At 38.5% G+C, this 22835-nt stretch overlaps 1 protein-coding gene across 1 annotated transcript in view; it reads right to left on the bottom strand.

Moving 5' to 3' along the window:
- Positions 1–22835, bottom strand: part of LOC126850752 (A-kinase anchor protein 200) — an 86351-nt gene that overhangs the window by 15437 nt on the left and 48079 nt on the right. The window contains exons 3-4 of the mRNA XM_050594043.1: positions 16314–16472; positions 15966–16079 (exon numbers count right to left, since the gene is read on the bottom strand). Coding sequence (XP_050450000.1) covers positions 15966–16079; positions 16314–16472 — 273 coding nt within the window. The remainder of the gene's footprint in view (positions 1–15965; positions 16080–16313; positions 16473–22835) is intronic.

The raw sequence follows: 22835 nt of genomic DNA, 5'->3' as shown, positions 1-22835 counted from the left end.
TTGGACGCATAAGATGAGAAGAGGAGAAACGAGAAGTGCTAAATGACAGAAGCGAATGGAACGATGGCGGAAATGCTCATTTCTTTTTTTTTTATCAACGATAAATTTATCCTTGTCAATATGATAAAGCATTTATATATATATATATATATATATATATATATATACATATATTTAAATTGCAAATAATATTTCTCGTATATATAAACCAATTTCTTTTTTTTTTTTTTGGAAAGGAGAAGGGGGAGAATTACCCCGCAAAATTTTTATATACAAATCATTGAAAGAATGTTTGCAATAAAATTTTTGTCTCACATTTATGTTATAAATTATTTTATTACATTTCATGAAGAAAAATGGAATTATCGCAAAGAGATAATGTGCTTGCAACAAATAACAATGTAATCTATTGCAGTGTAATAAAACCGACGTTGCACGATAAATGACTGTGACGCATGTCTGACAAATATTTCTTGCACGTGATTTTCATACAAATAGCAGTGCACCTTCAAAATAACAAGCTTTCGTTTCTACTTTGAAATGTAATCGACGCACGCTTTTCGCAATTTATGGGAAAATGAATCGCGATAAGGTCGCAGTCGTAGAAATAGTTGGATAACGTCCAACTGAGTTTATCGTGGACTTTATTCTTCCGCTTTTGCCAAGTGAAAAATTCGAAAACGCAAGAAAGCACATTAGACAGCCGAAAATAATCGCGGATGTCGTAAAGAAAATTTTCGCAGTTAGCGACAAAACTGGCGATTCTCGCGGAAACGCGACAATTCATGCGCGCGCATCACTTATCTCTCGCCGCTGCGTTTCAACAGTCTTATCAAATCATCGTTAAAATAATCATCAACGGCTCAAATCAGAACTAAAATAACCGCGATACCGATACATGATGAAGTTCACAAAGTTCGGGGAAATCGTGCACATTTCCTCCAACAAAATATATATGTATATCCACACATCATGGAAATTTATTTCAATAGCTCTCCGGTCCAGATACTGAATAGTGAACGAAAATTCGAGCCAAGTATAAAAATAAACTACCATAAAATACAATCCAATATTATTACACGGAGTCTTTAGATTAAAAAATTAGGATTTTATTAGACAACCTTGAATAAACGTGAGATGGAAGCTCTTCCGGCGCAGCTTCCATGCAGAATCGTCGGCGGCAGCATCGACTGCGGCTCCCAGAATTATTCTTAGACGAGACAAAGAGGAAGCTTACCAACGGATATACCCCATGCAACGCGTATCAAGCGGCATTTAGACAGATGGAGTCGCTACTATAATGATTCCTTATTATGAACAACTTAATAATTAACGTTAACGAAGAAAGACGTATGTGTTAATAAGATCAGAGGCGCTGGGGGACTTTCTTTTCGAAAGAAAAAGAAAACGCTATTTTTACATTACTTTATATAAACTCCTTAAGAAAATTTTCTGAATCAAAATCTTAAGAACGTGAATTGTTACAAATAATGTTTTTAAAAGCATATATATAAACTCGATTTTTTAAAGTTTGCTATAAAAAAATATTTATATTTCATTTCACGCGATATGTTACGCTTCTATTATTGTATTGCTGCTATTGAACACTGAAATATTTCGAAGCTGAAATTTTTCAAGAATGCACACGCGCAAACAGTTATCGCGGATCGAAAGAGCATATTTCCGAAATAATAGCGAGGTGAATTGTTTCCTGTAACACAACCCGAGGGGAATGCAAAATACATAAATCTTCTTCCAATTTCACTCGTTAATTCAGCTTGCTCGTCCGTCTCTCTCCATCGCGTTATATCGATCATGCCCGGCAGTACGTATTCGTAACAAATATGTCAGTAGTGCGATTCATTTTACTTGCTATAATCCGATAATCGAAGATCAACGGTTATTCTTCACTTTACTCTCTATCCTTACTCTCAATGCAATAAAAAAACGACAAACAGAAATTTTCTTAATTTCATCGAAGACATCGTTATGTTTCGACACAAATGTAAAGCTCTCGATAATAAAATCTGATAGTGCATTAAAATATTCAATTCTCTATTATATGATTGTATGTATGCGCTATGGATATTAAATGTGACTCTATCAAAGATATTTTTCGTGATGCAATTGCAACGGCGATGTCGTCGCGGCGTCAATGATATGAGTAGACAGGTCATATGCATTCTCATATATTCACCCCTTCATCCACCCTCTTCAGCTGTTCGAGAGGGTTGCGAAAGGCAACAAGGGTGCGTACGACAAGATAGATAAATAGCGAGTCATTCTGCGAAATTCTACCCGTGGAATCGTGTGACAGTCGAGAAAGATTAAACGCAGATATAACAAACATGTGCTAAAATCAACTTTTCCAAAAAATCATCTCTCAGAGAAATTTAAAAGTTATTAAAACTTTTTTCTTAAGAGTGAGTGAGTTAATCATAATCTCTCTTTTAATATTTATATATTTTTATAATTACTTATTTCTTCATGAAATATAATACAATTTCATAAAATATTTCTTCTGTTTAAAGAAACATAATAAAATAATGAAGCAATGACTATTTTGTACTCCTCTTATGTACAATATCCGGAATGAAATCGCGTCCTTTAGGAGAAGGACTTACAAGAATCACAAATAATACGATCATTGCAGCACGTGCGAAATCTCGGTTACGTGCAGTCGAGGCCAGCTACCTTGCATAATTGAGAATCACTATTGCATCGCCCGAGCACGTTTCCCTGGCAACGCTATATCAACTGGAAGCTGTATGTACCTCGATAAATATAGTGAACAAGCCAACTCATTTATGACCTATCCTTTTTTCATAGATGTTATATCACTCCCGCGTTTCTCGAGGAAAAAAGAACTCTCTTAACCCAAATTACTTGACAATCAATATTCCGCGAGAGTATTCTGCTAAATGGTGTTTTAAATTATCGTCGTAAATGGAAAATATTCCATTATATTTCATTATAAATTGCAAGAAAAAACTCTGCGCATGAAGTGTACAATGATGCAGAAGCAATCGCATCGTAGGTCAACATTTATTTCGCGTTCACATAAGGATTCTATCGTCTATCGAGAAAAGGGTTCGATTTGCGGTTGTGGAAAATCAGGAAATCTCGTTCGGCTGATATTCCGGCGATGCGAAACTCAGCGTAACGACCGGCAATCTCGGGGGAGGATTCGCTCCCGAGAACAGAAATGGGTTCATCGATTCGAGTATAGAAACTGCAGCGAAAAAGCCGCGACGGCGATTTGACACGAAGAAGAAAACAGAGAAAAGAGAAAGAGACGCGAGGACGGATATAAAGCGCAAACTGGAGCGAAAGATGATTGTCGTGATCTACCGACATAAATTCGCAATTCGCCGAGTTTCCCTCGGTCTTCGAACGAGCAAAAACGAACAAAGAAGGGAGAAGATTGCGACAACTAAAAGCTCCGTCTGTAATCTCCAAACGTGAGGTCAGCGATACAGTTCTCTCAAAGGGAGTACGATATTTTCGAGAAAACGACGAAACGTCAAACTGTTCTTTCGACATGTTCTTACTTGATTAAACATTGCCAAGCCACTATCATAAAGAATAAATATTAAAACAATGTGGACAGTTTCCAATAAAATTCGAAATCTCGACTCTCGTAAAAACAACAATTTCCCCGTTTTAATAAATCCATGCGAAAGAGAGCTACACTCGTTTGTTTCCTCTTAAAAAGAAACACTCGTTTACGAGTACGTGAATATTTGCAACCGAGATGTTTATCTTGAATGATCTGTCATAAAAAAAGGAAGACAAAAAAAAGCTAAAGATTTCGTAAACTTCTGTCCGCAATCTCGAAACGTAATCTCAGTCGTGGGAGAAAATTAAAGGGAAACGACCAAAGTTTTTCTCGCGGCAGTTAATTACTGTTCGGTGAAAAGTTCTCCAATCTTCATTCCGATTTAATATAAAGAAAAGAAAAACGGGAAAATATTAATAAAAACAAAATAAATTTGGAAAACGAACCATCATCATCACCTTCGCTTTCCATAAAAATCCATAATTTCTTATAACAAAAAAGAATAGACCACTTCGTGATAAAAATAAAATAAAATAAAGAGAGAGAGAGAAAGAATAATGACAAAAAACCACCAGAGTTTCCGAAAATCTCGCTGGGCCAGTACGATCAGAATCAAATTTCAAAGTTGTTGATACTTGGCAATTTCGAGAGGAAGGGGACGAATCACTCAAGCAAACGCGAGTTTCCGAGAGTGTCGACCTTCGCAGTTTCGACCTTCACCGATGTGGCATGTCCGAGAGTGTTCTTGTCCGCGCGAGAGGAAAAGAAAATAATTCGAATGGAAAACTCGTTATCAAGTGTCGCTTGCTACGTGCGACTGTCGCGCGGCTTTTATGAGAGAAGGCTTCAGAGGCCATCAGAGGCTTTCAGACGAGATAGAGAATTCCACCTGGGAAATCACACGATGCCAAGGACGGCGTATCCAATCACAATTAACAGACGAACTTTTAATGAGACCAAACGTTCGATCCACGAGCGCGTTTTTTTTTTGTCACCATAGCACCAACTGCGGAAACTGCGCCTGGGAATTTATCACCGCGTGTTTTATAGTAGCGCGACAGTACAATTCAATACTGTCACCCTATACGATGGAGGAAAATTAATTAACAGTAATTAAGAGCGTATCTTCTAAATTGTGGTTATTGTCAATATCACTGTCGTTATGACATTCATTGCGTGCGAGATCGCTTTCAAACTGCGCGCGTGTAATATCCTGTTTACGTATGGGCAGGTGTCGAACTGTAATACTGATCACAGTTAAGCCTATTACCGCGACATTCGCGGAATATATAACTGATTATGTCGATCGATAATTATTGCGCAGCGCAGATATTGCGAGAAATATCGCGTGCGATATAATTGCGCTTTATTTCACTAACATAAAGAAGACGTAAAGACCTTTATTAGGACGTTATGATAGAGCTGAATCGCAGACACATAACAGCCGTATAATAAAGGCCATTCCCATTACTGCTTCTTCCGCGTTTACAAATAAATAGCGAAATCTCGTATGACGATATCTTTCACGAACGTGCATTTTCCACGGGCTTCGAGTTGCAAAAATACCTCACGCCTCACGTTTCTCGTAACAACGCTCGTAAAACGCAGCGCAGTAACGCCGGCTTAGCTCGCGCACTCGCTTGCCATCCTTAAATCAGACCGCATACTACGTTTATATGACGCTTAAAAGGAAATTTGGTCGCAAAAATATAGAATACTCACGATCTTATATCACTTGTCCCTTACATGCAAAAAAAAAAAATCTAAAGAAAAATATTTGATCATATTAAACAATATAGAGAAAAGATTTTTTAATACCTAGAACAAATAAATATATCGTCACGATCTCTTTCAAAATATAATTCCGAAAATTTTGTTGCTCTCTCTCATAATTTAATATGTCAGCGGACACAAAGCGGTTCGGCTCTCGATCGACTCTCTTGTTCATACACGAGAGCAGATCGAACCTCGCGTCGACACGGCCCGCGAATGCGAAAAGCCCCGGTAGCCCCGTCGGTCGGCATGGCAACAGCTCCGAGCGTCCCGGCGTCGGGACGCTCGATACTAGACGACGGCGGCGGTGGCGGTGGCGGTGGCGGCGACGACGACGCCCAAATCTGAAGGGACGAGTGGGCGTCACAAACTGGGTGCGGAAATTCGCCACCGCGGATTTCAGATCGCGATTCGCACGCGATCGCCCGGTGGAGAGTCCCCCCCTCGTGAAACATGCACACGCGAAAATGAGTGCGTGGGCGCCGCGGGGTCTCGCAACGATGGCAACGACACGCTACAAAACAATATTGTGCAAAATGATAGCCGAGTTCTCGATTCTCTCGCTTTTCAATAATGTGATATAATTTTTTTAAAAATGGAGGTCAAAATATAGTTAAGGAGGTAAAATATAATTAGATAAAAATCATATTTCCTATAAATGGCACACTATAATTTTCTAACTTACTCTTATCTCTCAACCTGAAAAGTGGAGAAACAAGAGAAATTATTATTAAAAAATGCCAATGCTGATAAGAAAGTACACAACATAAAAAGCATAAATAAGAGGGATACTCGAAAAGTAAAGACGGATAAGAGAGAGAGAGAACCGTGAGTTTTAAATTAACGCACATATCGACGAACGCTCTCCTTCATAATAAATGAGAACTGTCGAGATCTTTAAACTGACACACTTTGGTTAAATTTAAATTGCGATTAATAATAAATGAGAGACGAAATGGCACAATGGAGCGCATCCCCGTTTTCTTCCACTCATTATATATTTTGACGAATAATACGAAAGCTAGTGACAACGAACGGTGCATTTTTCATCGTGCTCGGCGCGATATCAATCTATTATATTTATGAATACAGGTATGTCTCTCTCGCACATTTGCGAAATTAGTTTTCCTGGTTTACACCGGCGCGCATTTATTTCCTCGTTTCTCGCCCCCCTCGATCCCCATCCCATCTTCCGGTATCGTTACGAGAGTAAATTGGAGTCACCGGCAAGAGAAATGTCGGTTCTTTCATCAAAATATGAAGCTCCTTCGTGGCTTATGGTGAGAGCAGTTTCTTTTTCTTTTTTTCTCTCCAATGCTCTAGGAAAGATGCACTTGATTACCTTCTCTAAAGGAAATCCATCTTTTACAACCGCCTGCTTTCGATCGCCTCATTTACATGTGTTTCAAGAGGCCTCCGATAAGGTATAAGATGAAAAGATGTGGCCGTATTTATTTTCAAGTCGTTCAATTATTTTAGAAAAGAAGTTTCGAAAATTCGGAAAAGCAACAGTTTAGCGTAAATTTTCAATCTAATATGTTTAACATATTGATTTATATTATCTATATAACGAGTTTCTGTATCAAAATAAATTTTTAATAAAAGTTCAAAAGTGAATTTTTCGTTCTCTTCGATTTTGAATGACGAGCAAGACTCGGAATTTTTCCTCTGTTGATCGTCCGTCTCGTTATCGGACATGCCACGACGAAAAGAGTGCAACTAGACCAATATTTGACAGGAAGACTGGCCGTAAGATTACAGCCATCGATGAACGCGTCTTGTCGCGCCATCGAGAATGCCACAGAAAATTCGCGGAAACATCCTGTTTCAAACGGAAATTAATATTCTCTATATACAATAATCATTGAAGTATTAATTATAAAAAAAAAACTAAGGCTAAAGAAATTTTACACGAATTTTTACAAACACCAAAAAATTAAAACATTATATATTTCTATTATGTGCATTTGATAAAAACTTGATAATCTAACAAGATTATTATCTTTCGTCATGCTTGTAATGTGTTTTCTTGATAATAATTTTTCTTTTTTACAGACGCGCAACAGATTTTTCCAATTAGAATGCGAGGAACGATCGAAAATATAAAGAAAATAGCAAAACGAAATGTTCGCCGTCGATAACAGGTTCTCCAGATAATCCGTTTAATCCGAACAACCTCTGGATGGCTTTTAGACACGTACAAGAGAGGAGCCTTCGACAGTTCTGGCAGTTCGCCCAGCACTTCTCGAGTCTGATTAGTTTGTAATTGCGTATTATTTTCTTCGTTAGTGAAATAAGACAGTATAGAATAACAAACCAAAAAGCAGAATACAGAAAGAAACGAGATAATGTCAAGATTCGATATTTTAAAATCGCGAAAGATTGCTCTTTTCTGAATGAAGCCTCTCGAAACTTTTTGCTTTGATGATGATAATAAAGACATGCGAAATAACAAGATAATACGACATTACTTGATTAGCAAAATTAAAATTATTTAGCAACATTACATTATTTTCTATATAAAATTTTGTCAAACTGACAATTTAAATTCTGAGACTATTTCAGTGGACAATAAAAATATTACGTCATACATCATTTCGAAATATTTTTTATCAATTCAGATTTTTAAAATTTAATGCATTAAGAATTTACAGAATCAAATATCAAAGGATACTTTTCGAATTTACTCGATCGTCCTGACTTTGCAACGTGATCCTACGCGCAAAAACTTTTTCGAGGGACGAAAAATGTCGAACATGGAAAAGGCGACCATTGACGTACGTCTTTCACGCGCGTATCATCGAAAGGGTCGAGAACCTATAGGTGTCCTTTGAACACGGTCGTGGACCTCTTTTGTGTCCCGTCACAATATAAAAAGCCGCCGACCCTTCTTAAAGTTCCTTTTCCGTTTCTCCTCTACATCAGGGTTTTTTAACGGAATTTCAATCAAGTACGCGCCACGTTCGTTCCTGAGCGTTGAAAAGTGATCGTTAAAGAGGAGAGGGTCCTGCTACCTTGTTAACTTTCCATCTTTCCCCATTCGTTAAGCATCTCTTGAAATTCGTTGAGTGCGTAGATGCGTGTTCGTAATATCAGCGTCGTATCTTTTCGCTCGGTATTCAATCAATTTACGGATATGATGAGCGGAACATTAAGCAGTTTCCGCGAGGAAAAACTTTCCTTCATTGCCAAACGAGAAAACACAGTTTGCTCGCTTAATTTCCACGATGAAAAGTTGAGACGCCGCGGTTGCAAGAATTTACCCAGCAAACTTTTCTCCGTTCAACGCCGAGAAGTCTTTAGATAGAAAGTAGAATTTAAATACTTGAACAATTTTTCACGAAGTTTGACGGAATTGGCGGCCCGGATATTATCATGAATAATGGTCGAAAGGCAACTCTCAGCAAAAAAAATTTGAAAGAATGTAAGAAATCCGTACCGTTACTATGAACGTTTTTAAGATATCCGTGGAAGACACGAGAAAGAAAAAAGTTCGACACGTCGAATCGCCCTCTGTATTTCGTCTCCATCAAAGTGAATCTGCACGACAAAGTCTCCGGGCTCTTCATTCGAGTTCTTCATTCCACCTGTCGCATTGCGTCAGACTGTGCTTCCGAACGAGAGCGCGTAAAGCGCTAGAAAAGAAACGCGATTGGCGAAACGTAAGAACACCTTTCGGATGTCGGTGCTACACGTCGCGCGTCCTTATTGTCGCTATCGAATCCGAACAGGAACGAGGACCGAGTAAAGAGAATAAAAAAGTATATTTCAAACTCGATATTCGTATAGCATCCTTCTGCACCGTTCAACTTTTGTGTTTAATAATTAAAGAGATTATTTTAACTTTTAAATAATATATTCATAGAGGAGTTGCAGATATCGAGGAATGAGGAAGTGTAGTTTTTCAGAGGTGTGAGCATAAAATCGACCCGACAGATATACGCGCACAGCGAAACTCGAAGAGCCGTGGGATGAATTTCATCGGGGCCATTAGGAATGAAATCGAAGCGAGCGGGACACTACCGCAACGCATACGAAACCGGTTTTCAGCACTTGAATCGCGCCGCCATTCTCTGTCGCAACGGATTTACTCTCCCGGTATATCGACGAAACCGTGCACATGCAAGCATCGTTGCATGTGCAACGCTGTGACATTGACAGGTTTACAGGTACCGGACTCCGTGTAGTGTCGCCGTGTCGCGTATCGCGGCAAAATGTCTTACGCGATTGTCGCAATAAAACGAAATTATGATATGCATATTGAAAGCTTGTATTGCAGAGAAATTGTAGTCATTCTTTATCAAATAAAAATAAAAGATTCGTCGTGTTATCGTTCGCAATAATTAAAAAACTAATTAAATTTTCTTTTAAATATAAGCACATTTTTTTTATTAAATTGAAATCTAATATTCACGTTCTGTGGACTTCACAAAGAGAGGCGTGAATACGAACAAAGAACAAAGTTATTCTATTTAAAAAAGTGCACTGCAATTTTCAGCTTTGTTTCAGTTCAAAGAAATACGCGACACGACCGTCGACCTTTTATATTATTCTGTCTAGAAATGAAGTAAGTATACAATGCATCGAACTTGTATACTATATGCCCGTCCATTTCACGTGTATTACGAAGAAAAGAAAAGAAAAAAAATAAAAAGAAGAAAAGCTTTGTGTTCGCGAGCCGGAACGCAGACTGAAACAAGGTCTTTCCTTCGCTTGTATATTCGGACCTTAATCTTCGCACAGGTGTTTTTTCTCTTCCGAAGGGAGAATCACGCAAAGCCAATCTTAACTCACGAAATATCGACCTCTCCTGTACTTTCTGATCCATCATACCCTCCTTCTATTAGTCTATACATCGCGCACTAATTAATATCTCAGTCGCCCCACAACAAAGTCACATAGTTGGTCATAGCTCGGGGAACGAACGAAGAATAAATCGTGCGACCGCACCCTAGCGATAGCAAGGGTGTCAAAGACAATGTCACATTCACGAGACCTCGTAAAAGAGGATCGTCTCACGAGAACTAAAGGAGTATCCGAAGTATCTATACGAATCGTCCCACCGATAGAAACTACTGCTGAAAATTGCAAGTTCTTTCGGATGCATGACGATGAGAGGATAATGGCTCCGTAGACGATATAAATTCGAATCGAATACTGCATAGAAAAAAAATCTCAAGTTCTTTGTAAAAAGCGGATAAGATGAGAAATCAATCAATTAATTGACATCAAAACGAGTAAAATAATATTTAATTCATTTTATTTATAGATGTTGTTTTACGATGTTCAAAAAATCATTTTTATTATAGGATTTATTTTAGATTAATACATATCGTCGTTGGCTAATAATGACAAGAGCTGCATTTTTCAATAACCCAAAACAAGATCGTATTTATACGAATGATAATAGCCGGAGATTAATTGTCCGCAAACGCGAGTCTCATCGCGAGAGTTGGATTAATGAATTCAATCGAGCGCTCGTCCACTTCAACACGTCCAATTCGTTAACGTCGTTATCCACATAATCGCAATGCGACCGCGATAAGGGCGCGGTCCGGCTAAAAATACATGGGCACGATATTTATCATCCGCCCAGCGTTGTAATTCACACGATACAAATTTGTTTAATCGAGTTCTCTCTTCGACACCGTGCGCTTTTATTCCCTCGTTTTTCTCTCTCTCTTGTCACATTCGCCTCTAAGGTCGTTTTTACGATCGTAAATAAGTACGTAACGACGAGCAAAAGACCGCGTGGGAGGAAATCGACGAAGAAAAACAAAAAAAAACAAAAAAAAAACGTGCGTATATTTTTCTGCAATTATACACGCGATAAATTTTTTAATTCGCCGAACATTTCTTAATCCTGTACAAGTCTTTGTCACATAAATTTTTTGTCTCTCTCGATTCTAATACATCGGACACGTCCCGACACGGTTCTTTTTCCGCGACGAAAGTAGCGCGTCGCAGGTAAGTATATCCGGGAAGTTTGGGCCATTGAACCGTGCTGCTGTTACAAACACAATGAGCGACAGAAGCGTAGACACGCTTACCGACCGGTTCGTGCGTACCGGCTCTCGATTTCCCCATCGCGTAGGAAATCGACCGTAGGAAATTGGCCCGAGGGTCGTGACCGAATATCGACATTAACGTCAAATACGAGCAGTTCCGATCGTACTATCGATATTATGATATAATTAACGACGTTACGTCTGCTGAAACATAGCGCAAGAACGCGATACGATCGATCAGAAAACGCTTTTATCCTATCGCCATGATATTCCCCAAGGTTCATATGAGGGTATCCTTCGGAACACGCACACACCACTCCCATTTCCATTTCGCGTCACGAGGCGCGCACAGCCGCCTCGTGTCTGCAAAAAAGCGCCGCACACGCAAGTCCGAGTCGCGACGTCGCGTTTGAGAAGGGGAAGAAGACGAGGTAGTCGACCGCGAGAAACATCAAGAAGACAAATTTATCGGACAAATATTAATTAAATTCTATGAAGCAAAGATAATTTAAATAATTAACAAGACTGCGTAAGTAAAAGCGTCCACACTGTATACGTATATACAATTTTAGTTTAAATATTTAATTAAAAATCATTTTGCTAAATGTGGGTCTGGCTACTGGGAAAAAGTCGAAACAAAATCATTTTCTCCAATTGAAGATGTCAATGGAATATTGCTTGTCAATAAATCGATTGATTAAACAGTTAGTCTCTTGTTAAATGAAGACGGGATGTTTTTCGCGATTACTCCTCCATCGACTCGCTATTTAACTCGCTATAATCTCTAATTGCATTATTTTTATCTTGACATTCCGTTAGTGACAGATGTACTTCGTTTTAAATTAATTTTTGTGGAACGTTAAGTAATCTTATTACATTCCCTCGACCCGCTTTTTTTTCACCACGAGCGATGAAGATGTGACAAATACCAGAGAAGGTTTAGACGCCTCGCCGACATAAGAATGCGTGAGGAGACAATTTAGGGGAATTAAGAGTTAATTGTCTTGAATTGAAAAATTCGCCGCCAACTGAGAGGAAACAAACATAGTACAAATAGACGGAAAAACATGTAATTCTTCATAATTAAAACTATGCAATGAAAAGAATTTAATCTCGAATAATTATGCATCGCGAAAAGCGATTAAGAAAGCTTATCTTTATCATCGTATTAATCGTAATAGCGGATATCAGCAAGAAATGTTTCACGTTATTAGTCGTAAAAATGCGACGATTATTAAAACGCCTGCGACGTTTCGAAATGACATTTCTCTAGGAAGATTGCAAAAATTTTTTTTTTCATTAATTACTCGAGAAAAATTCTCATTTACGCACTCCGCGTGCTGCTTGAACGTGGAAATAACGTGGATAAAAGAGTCGGCAAAAACAATAAGACTGCATCGATGCACGGTCGTCCGTGTCATAACACGCTCGACAATGACATCTCGCTATTACGAGGCGCATACACACTATCACTCGTAAATCTTTAATGACTCCGGAATGCCGGGACGTTCGAGGGGAGTGAAAGTCGCGGCTGAATGCGAAGCTCGGCGGCCTGCCTGGCTCGATGATTCGAAGGTTGTACGATGATAAGATTCTTTCTATACGTGTGTCGCAATATCGGTATCAAAAATTATCATCCCGAATAAAATTCATCGAATAATTATTTTGTCTAATTATTAACCAGAGGATAAGAGTTCGCTGAACTCGCAGACGATAAGTATAACGAATAGGGGCAGCAGCTGCGCTCGGTTCATCAAGGTTACGTTAGTAACGTAAGCAACAAAACGATACTTAAATATCTATAAATATCTGAAATTCTTTTGTAAGAACGCGCGAGACCGTCCCAGATCATCTCGCGCTATGGAGAATGCGTGTTTTCAACTGTCCAAGTGATACGACCGCATCCATCACTCGCGATGATAAATGAGCGCGGGAACGGACGTAAAAATGATACGCCGATAGTTTGTCGATAAAGCGAAAAAGTACAAGATAGGGTCTATAAATAACGCAACAACGCTAATGAAGTCCCATCGTTACTACACCCTGACTCGATCGAGGAATTTTTAATGATTCAAAATTCCTGCTTTCATCAAATCAATTGATAACGTGGGGAAATGACAGTGATTTTATAATAAAGCTACATTAGGCAACGATTGCATGGATTTTGTTGAACAACTCTACAAAATTGCTATTGATTAGAATCGGCGTTGATGAAATAAAAAAGCTGAGATTCGCGTAATATCGAGTCATTGTCAATGATTTATTGGATAAATGGTCGATACACGCACGACGGAGACAGGTATCGCGAAACGCACGAGATTCAAAGCCAGAGGCTGCGACGAGAAACCAGGCAGACACAGCTGGCGGGGGATAATTTAGCCACGCGCGACGAGGAGAGCCGGTTTTCCACGGCGGCCTCTCACAAAACTCGCGGACGCGCGTATGGAGAGGTACGACGAACCGGAGAGAGAGATGAGTCACACGCGGCTGTTCTCCTCTCATCCAACTCTCTTTCTGTCGCGCCGAGGTCGCGCTGACGGAGGAGGGAAAGGTGCCCACGTCAAGCAAGCGAGTGCAGCCGTACTATTGCAAGCAGGCAGGCAGAGGAAAACGAGGAGAACGGATGATGGTGAAGGAAATGAGGGAATCAGCCGTCGCAAGATTTCGCCTACGCGCGGCCACCTCTTGAAAGCGAGATAAGACGAGGAGTTACATAGAGAGAGAGAGAGAGAGAAAGAGATAGAGAAATCAAGGAAGAGATTCGCGAAAAAAAAAAGCGGGAGAGAAAGGCAAGAGAGCTTGGCATCGCTACTTATTATATATCCGCCGGCAAGTGGATTTATTACGAACGACTGCAACGGTCGGTCCGTGGCCGGAAAGACAATGAGATTCATTGCCGCCTCGGGATAATTAAGCCCCCGGTGAGCTTTCTACACAGATCCAGCAGCTTGATGCATCGCAATACCCCATCGTTATCGATGATGCTTTCTAAATACGCAACATCTGATCTTTAGTTACGCGAGATCTTCATTTTAATTTTTGTCAAATAAAATTCTTTGTTATTTATTTTTTGTTTAAATTGAATAAAAAATAAAATCTTTATACGCTACGTTCATATCTACTGTATTGTGTATAACATACTCGTTATATTCCTAATTTCTATTCGTGAAATGATCGCAATCCAATTAAGCTCCCGATAAAGTCTTGATGTATTCCTGCGCGATCATCGGCAATCTATATAACCCGATATAATCGAGCTGATCGAGGTATAAAGCGCATGTAACGTGAAATAGCTTGTTAAGCCGCGCGCTCGACGAAGATTAATAATAACGTCTACAAAGTGAGCTCCATCATTCACGGAGCTCGTGAAAAGCCCGTCTCGCGCCGTTGTAACAGCCGTGCCGAGCTAGCATCACGAGGCACATATAAGGTGCACACAATCACTGTATAATACTTCATCATTTCCACGCGCGACAATAATGTGATACGGGAATATCGAAGAGCTTATCCTCCCCTTCTTCTTCCTTCCCGGTCCGCTAAACACGCAGAGCGAGGAAAATCTCGACCGATATTAACAAATAACTTTGTTAACGCGGACCCTCTCCAACGCGCGCAGTCCATCATTTTTACCGAATAAACCTCCGATAAATCGCGCGAATGCCTTCGAGATTTATCGGACGTCTTTTAAGACGCCAATTAAGCACCGTCCGAGAGCCCTCGATCCGTGACGGCAATCGCGTGGTCGTTCGCGATTATCTCCCCGCGTAGCACGAACCTCAAGGGAAGCACGAAACATTGATGCTTGACCAAACACGGGCCGTTATTGGACCGCGACTTTTTCGACATAGCCGGCTATAGATCGATTATTCGATCGTCGGGGAAACGATGGAGGAAGCCGGAATGGGGTCACGGCGAGAGATTCATTGCCGCTTGTAAAGTCGTTTTTCTCGCGTTCCGATCGCGCACGTACACATACACTTACACTTTATGCTACCTTGTTCTGAAACTTGTACCAGTATGTGTGTGATATTTGTTTCACGAGGATCAATCGAAGCGAAACGTTTTATTCCCAACGGCAACGGGCCGTAACGCTATTGAAGCGTGTTACGTAACTATGTATCGCGCAAAATAATTCATCGTCACATGATAACAAGGGGCGACGATACGTATATTGGCCGAAATTGAAAGCGATGACTTTGTTTTTCGAGAATAAACGCGAAGCGTCATGACATAATAAAAAGAGGCGTAATTAGCTCGAGCAAAATTGAATTCGATGCGTGTATGATAATTATTTGCGTGAAAATATGCGAACGCACAGAAATTTACGAGAGAAGCAAAATTATCCAATGTATATTATAATACGAGAGCTAAATGCAGAATCTTTCTTCAAATAATGTTTCAATTTCGTATATTCGAGATAAATGTTGTTACATAAAAAAAAAAAGGCAAATTCGTAAATATATTCTCCCTATCGCGAAAACAAAAATAACGAGTTTTGCAATATCTCGCAGCACTAGAGTAATAACATTTTAAAAATAATTCCTCCGTTTATTTTTGAGGAGCCGTCTGTATTTTTGCAAATATGTCTAGTCTATAATCGTGCAAATGTATAAATCTTGACTCACCTCTGCAAGCGGCTCCTCCTTGGTGACATCTCCATTCTTGGGCGCCTCTTCGCGGCTCGGCTTAGTCTTATCCTTCTTGCTAAAGCTGATCGACCTGAAGGACCACTTTTTCTTCTACACAGAAAATGAAAGAGGGAAAAAAAAATTGTTAGTAATCGACAGACTTGTCGCACGTAATTACGCGTCTTTATTTCGCGGAAACAAAAATTTTTAAATCTTTAGATTAATATAAATAATACACTAATGTTCAAAAACATGACGCACAAAGATTTATTTATTATTAAAATACGGATAATTAAATTTCGATTAATAAACACTGTACGGATTACATGACGCAGATCGCCTTACCTTATCCTTCTTTTTGGCTTCCTTATTGTCTGGAGTTGCAGTGTTCGGACTGGCAGGGGTGGCCTCTGTGGGCGTCGTGACCTCCGCAACCTCCGCGGAAGAGTCTCCGGACGATTCTTGCTTCGTCTCCTCGGTTTTTATCTCTTCCTGCTGCGGTTGCTGAAAAACGATAAATCCACCTTCGAATTTCGTTTGCCAAAATATACAAATGTTAATAGCACGTTAACGAGTACCTATGAGCGATAAATATTTCCAATGCTTAATAAGTATGAGAAGAAATAATGATGCGTGAATGTTTCATAATCACAATAAATGTGAATCATCGGAATTATCAACAGAATCGATCAACAGAAATAGTATATGAATCATCAGAGATTTTTTTCATGCTTGAAAAACAAACAAAGATGAGGGGAAAAGATATACAATACCCTATACAAAATATATTTCATGTCGTAAATCCTAGGTTGTAAATCGATATACAGTGTAAACTCCACAATGTATTTCCAACAAGGATAAGAGTACTTCCGAATTCTTACGAAACAATAGTGCTCAAGTATCACAATTCAATATAGTTTGCTTTCAACGCATTTCTTTAATCTTTTTTTATATTATGTATATATTAAAGTCCTTTTTTTTGCAAAATCAAGGTATTTTCTATATTAATAAAACAAACATAAACATAAACATAAATTAGATTATCAGTGGCTTTAATAAGAATATATAATTATGCTTAAACATGAGAAAGTTGATTTAAAAAAATGAAAAGTTAATATTTTATAATGGAAAAAAATTATAATATAAACGAAAACAAACTTATTTCGAAACTTAAACATTGTTAATTTATATCAAAATTTAGAAGCTATCGAAAATCTCGTTTCCTTCCATTTTTAACAAACTACAGTTAAGTAAAACTGATTACAGGTTTTAATGCCCCAAAGCGTATACGTTTCCGTGATGATACTTGTATACTTCTTGAAAGTTTCTCTTGCGTCCGGAAGTGTCGCAGCCACTCCGGAATGAAGTCGTTTAACTGTTTCCCCATCGTGCCCCGAGGTCCATTCACTTATAAATAATATCAAACTTTCGTGAAACGCGCTAGTTTTCCCGGAAAGTGCAACGGGGCCTCTTTGTTTCGGTCTTTTGAAAAGCCCTCGACAAGCTCTCTTGCCTTACCGGCCAAGTGCGCAGCTTACCAAAGAAAAAAAAATGCTAGTCGACGTGGAGCACCTCGTCGACTCTCCTTTACACGCTAAGTCAGACCTGATTAGATTTCGGGCGACCAAGCTCTCGGGACCTTTAAACTTTATTATCAACAGAACTCTATATATTGTAATTGTTAACTCGGCGGCATAAAGTTATCCCTACATTATTTAAAACAAACATTGTGGCAAACAAAAATCTTCGTGCAAATCCGTAAGAAAAATTTTAAGGAAAAAGGCTCTTTAGTTGTTAACCAAAGAGCACCGTGACAATGCGATGATTCATTAACTTGACAGATGTAATTACGATCCGTTTGTAACTTAAATAGACAAAATACTTCGTTAAGAACACTTCTTAGAAACTAGCTGAAAAAGCAAATCTCTCTCTCGTCATTGTCTCCTTAAATCTATGACTCGTCTCTTTTATCTACATTTTTACAGTTTAAAGTTATTTCGTAACACAAAATGATTTTCTCAAGTTTCATCATGCCATTAAGGAATGGAGTCTTTCTTAAAACTTCTCAAAATTAAAAAAGATTTCTTATTACGAAATTTCATTTTCATTATTTAGCTATCTCTGTATGTCTCTCATTTTCAATTTTAATCGATAAAATCGATCGCATCAATAAATACTGTCAACTGAAACAATTTGTTTCGTCAATCCGGACAAGTGATTGGTCGATTTCATAAACTTCGAGCTACTTTATTATCGATACAAAATACGCGAGAACAATTCCACATGTTTATCCGATATGACACGCACGTACATACATGCACATCGCAGTGTGATAAAACGCGACGACCAATCGAGCGACATCACAGCGTCGCGTTTAAGAACGATATGAATCCAACGTGGGCGTTAGATGGCGGATTTCCTGATTTATACAATGGACCAAGCGAGGCGCGACGCGCCGTCACATTCGATTACAAGTAACGCGCCGCATCTCTGCACAATGTCATTTTCTCTCTCATCTCATTTCTTCGTCGCTGTCGGTAAAACGAGGCGAATCTCGACACATTTTGTACGCATTATATTATGTAAATATCGGCTTATTTTAGCATTCGCGAGACGAGCAAAAAGCCTCGCAATATCTAGCGAGATACGAGCGAAGGCAAGAGAAAAGGAACAATGAGAGAGAAGCACGTGCATGGTGCAAACGAAATATTCTTCGGCATAAATGTTTCTGCACGAGTATGATGGCACCGCACAAATACGAAATATTTTATCGAGTGACAACAATCCGAAGATAAAAAGTGGTTATACAAATCGTCAAAGTTTTGGATTAAAAGGTACAATAATAATAAACATTGTTTCTCTCTCTTGCTATATAAACGGTAAAAGTTAAAATCGCGCTGGAACATATAATATCATAACCAAACATGTCACATGATTATTTTTCAATTATTTCAAACATTTTTTTAGTATGAATATCCAGCACAAAACCAAATAATGAGTTAAAATTCCGCGCGCGGTGGGAGACGCGAGAAAATAATAATGGAAACCTCGTCCAGAAAGGCTGATATATCAGGTAATTCAGAGGCCATGCGAGTCTACCATTAATTAATATTCAAAGATACGGCACGAGCAGAGATATGATCATGGAGGAGACAACCTTGTGAATAAATACGCTCGATATTGCGGTGCAACCGATCGCACAATATTGAGATACGAAGATATTCACGGAAATGCAGCGGATTTTTAAATGAAGGTTAACCACGTACGAGATTTTCCACAATAAATTCCTTTGCGTCGTGTACATCAACATCTGCATGTGTACACCTGTTCTGCGTCTTAGTTTCCACAACAAATTCCCGAGCGTTGAGTAATCATTATCGCGATCGACGCTCAAATTTGCGTTTAATTTCAACTGGGCCGATATACTGTCGCCTAAAAAACTCACGCAATCGCAAGAGGCGTGAAAAATTACACGCGCTACAAGACGCTTCTACGAAGAAACCGGTATTTAAAAACCGTAAAATTCAATTGAGAATTTAATCGAAATTGTGTTCATCAGTGAAGAAGATAGCGATTTTATCCGCGATAATATTACACAAAGGAAATTCATAGGAATTCAGATAACGGATAACAGAAGTCTGAAATTAAATGGCAGCGAAACGGACGAATCGTGTTAATTAATAAAGCGTTCGCATCTTCGAGCTATGCGAGTTATACACGATGATTCATCGACAAAACGCGTGATGCTAAAATATTCGTGTATCTACGCGCAGTATATTAATTATATTCATAATGAAATAACTTCGCTTCATTTCCATATGATATCGTTCAGCTGATTCATCGTTCGGAAAGAGGGCCGATAGGTTCGATCACATCTTACTGCGATCCATGATAATCGCATATATATAAAATCTCGATATCTCATATCTCGATATATTATATGAAAAATAGAAAAAATTTGCAAAGTTGAATTTAAAACATCTTATAATTTTCATAAACTTTAAAGCAATTACTTATTAATAAAATTTCAATCTATTAATGTCTATTAATATCTTGTACAATGTGACAAAATAAATAAAAAATTATTACAGTTGCCTTATTTTTCAAAAAATATTTTTAATAAAAAACGAAATATAAACTTTTCTTTTCTGCGTGAAAAGCTTCCATCGCGCTTTCAAATGATCCATTTGTATATCATGATTAAGGTGATTCACACAAGTTTTGCTTGTTACGCCTTTTAATGGTTCCAAAAGTGTGTCCAGCTATACTTCGTTAAGAGAATAATACGCAGAAAAAAAAATTCAGCAACATTGTGCTTGATCCATTGTTATCAGCGTAATATATTAAAGACAGGTGTCGGATTAACTCTTAAGTATTTAGATCGCACGCGCACCTGCCTACGAAGATTTCGTAAGATCGCGGATAAAGGCGTTGCCAGACGGACACCAGGGAACAGCCGATGAATATTCATGAGAGACTCAAGTATAATCTCGGATATCAAACAAACGTACCACTCGGCAAACTTGCGTGAGCCGCAAGAATTGTAATGCAGCATGTAAGAGTGTCCTTTAGCGCAATCGATGGAAGACGCGATAAGCGTCTGCGAGTTAGTTATCGATGAATCGAGGTAAACGTAATGACATATGTTAATACAACTGACATATTTAAATCCAAATGTGGGTTAAAGGAGCGCGCCAAGACGAGAAAACTGAAAGGTGAAACTTGTCGAGTCGCGCGATAGTATTTAACTTATAACGGATCAGATTTTTATCAGCATTGTCTTAACGGTATTATGTAAACATTTTCATTAACGGGGCTTGTGATTCGCAAAATCACAAGATGAGAAAGTTTACTCAAGCGACGTAAAGATAAGGATCGTTGATATCGATCGTATATCCGATATGATCGAGATATGTGCGAAATAGAAACGTGAAGAGGAAAAGGGGGACATAGAAAAGATTTATTCGTCTGGGACACAGTTAGGTATGCCCCGTAAGAAGTCAGTACACGAGACACGTACAGTTAGTCGCGGAAACAGACGAGTCAACCGATGTGTACACACTTACACATTGATGCGAAGTCAAACGGTATCTTCTCGTTTTTTGTCAAAAAATCAGTGGACATCGCCACGCGCGACCTACCTCATTCTTGGTCTCGTGTCGCGGCGCAATCTTTGCTGTTTTATCACAGGCTTTATAATATTCAAGCGATTATTTGAAAATTCGCGCTTAGAAAACGATAGATTATAGCGCAATGAAATTTTGATTATTGAGCCAATAATAGAAGCATTCGTTATCATTCTAGGAACAATCGACTCGATACGCATGACACAAATGAATTCTTGCTCGATGAAACGATAATAGGAAAACATGACTCAACGTACTCAACACGAAGCAATGCGATATGCCCGCGATCTCTACAAAATGTAGAAAATGACATTTTATTTTATTTTTATTTTTATTTTATTTTTTTTATTTTATTTTATTATTTTATTATATTTTATTTTATTATTTTATTTTATTTTTAAATTTAATATTGATTATTTATTAAAATAAAAAAACATAACTGACTTCAGAGGTTTTTGGGCGCTAAGTTTTTAAAGAAGTATTTCGATCCATATTTATAGGAAATTTTTTGTTCAGAATTAAATTTTTTATAAAATCTCAAAGTCTGGCCGGAATGTTTGTGCCCATCCTATATATCGAGATAAAATATTGCCACGAAATTATTGATCAACGTAGAGAAACTGATTTGAACCAAAATTCCTACGCTCTTCTTTCAAGTTGAAACGTTTATGACGAGGGAGAAATGTTCGCTCGGATTGTCGAAGTAAATGACGCCTTTAAACCTTCGTGAATCGCAGAGAACGAGGGAACGAAAGAGGAACAGAAATGACTTGTCGAAGGGAAATGAAAAGGAAGGAGCGGAAGGGGTGGTAAGGTACGCTCGTGTGTCGTATCTAGTGCGTGACAGCTGCCGCCGGGCTTACTCAATCGGGGAAATATCAAGTTTCATCAAAGCGAGGAAGTATTTCGAGATATAAACCGCCGCGCACACTTATGAGATTCGACTCGAGAAGAGTGATCCGAAAACTTGCCACGAGGTAATTGATACTCCACGAAACGCGCTAAGTTTTCTCGATTTTTTCGAGTTGTACTTGAAAAATATAAGTTGAAAAATATAAATTGAACATTGAAACCAATCATTTCTTCGGCAAAAACTTCAGAATATAAATAACTTAAAAATGTTTTTTTTCCTTTTCTTTAATACGAGTCATATGTAAAATGTAAAGTTTATAATAATCGATTATGTCAATCGAATGTGTAAATATATTCGCATTATCTAATCATAATAAAATCCAATATAATCAAAAAAATAATTTAACAGATTAGACACGTCGAATAAAAATCAAACATGTACACCAACAGAGATTACCTATGTTATTTATCTGGCCTCTACGATGTAAATAAAATGAACTTTAAGCGCTAATCTGTTGACGCGTGATGCGCAATAAATCATGGCTCGATAAGCGTACCAGCTTTCCGTTTACATCGCATCTTATGTAATGCCATAATGATTATCATGCCATCAAAGCCGCACGCTTGAACGATCATTGAAACGATCGCGACGTAATGATCATGCGAGGAGGGTTCAGTGAGCTGAGTTTCGCGTTCATGAGTTATGCCTTCGTACGAATAGGAAATCGATCATTATCGAAGGTTTGCTCTCGGTAGCAAACGAAGCAGAGCATTTTCTCTCCTAGGTCAGAATACTCTCAAATATCATAAACGCGACATTTGAATTCATATGCCAAATAAAGTTTCGTACCTTTCAGCGGATGCTAGATATAATTTCTTTATAGCGATA

Source organism: Cataglyphis hispanica, chromosome 7, assembly GCF_021464435.1.
Source record: "Cataglyphis hispanica isolate Lineage 1 chromosome 7, ULB_Chis1_1.0, whole genome shotgun sequence".
Taxonomy (NCBI): Eukaryota; Metazoa; Arthropoda; class Insecta; order Hymenoptera; family Formicidae; genus Cataglyphis; species Cataglyphis hispanica.
This window is presented reverse-complemented; position numbering and strand designations above follow the sequence as displayed.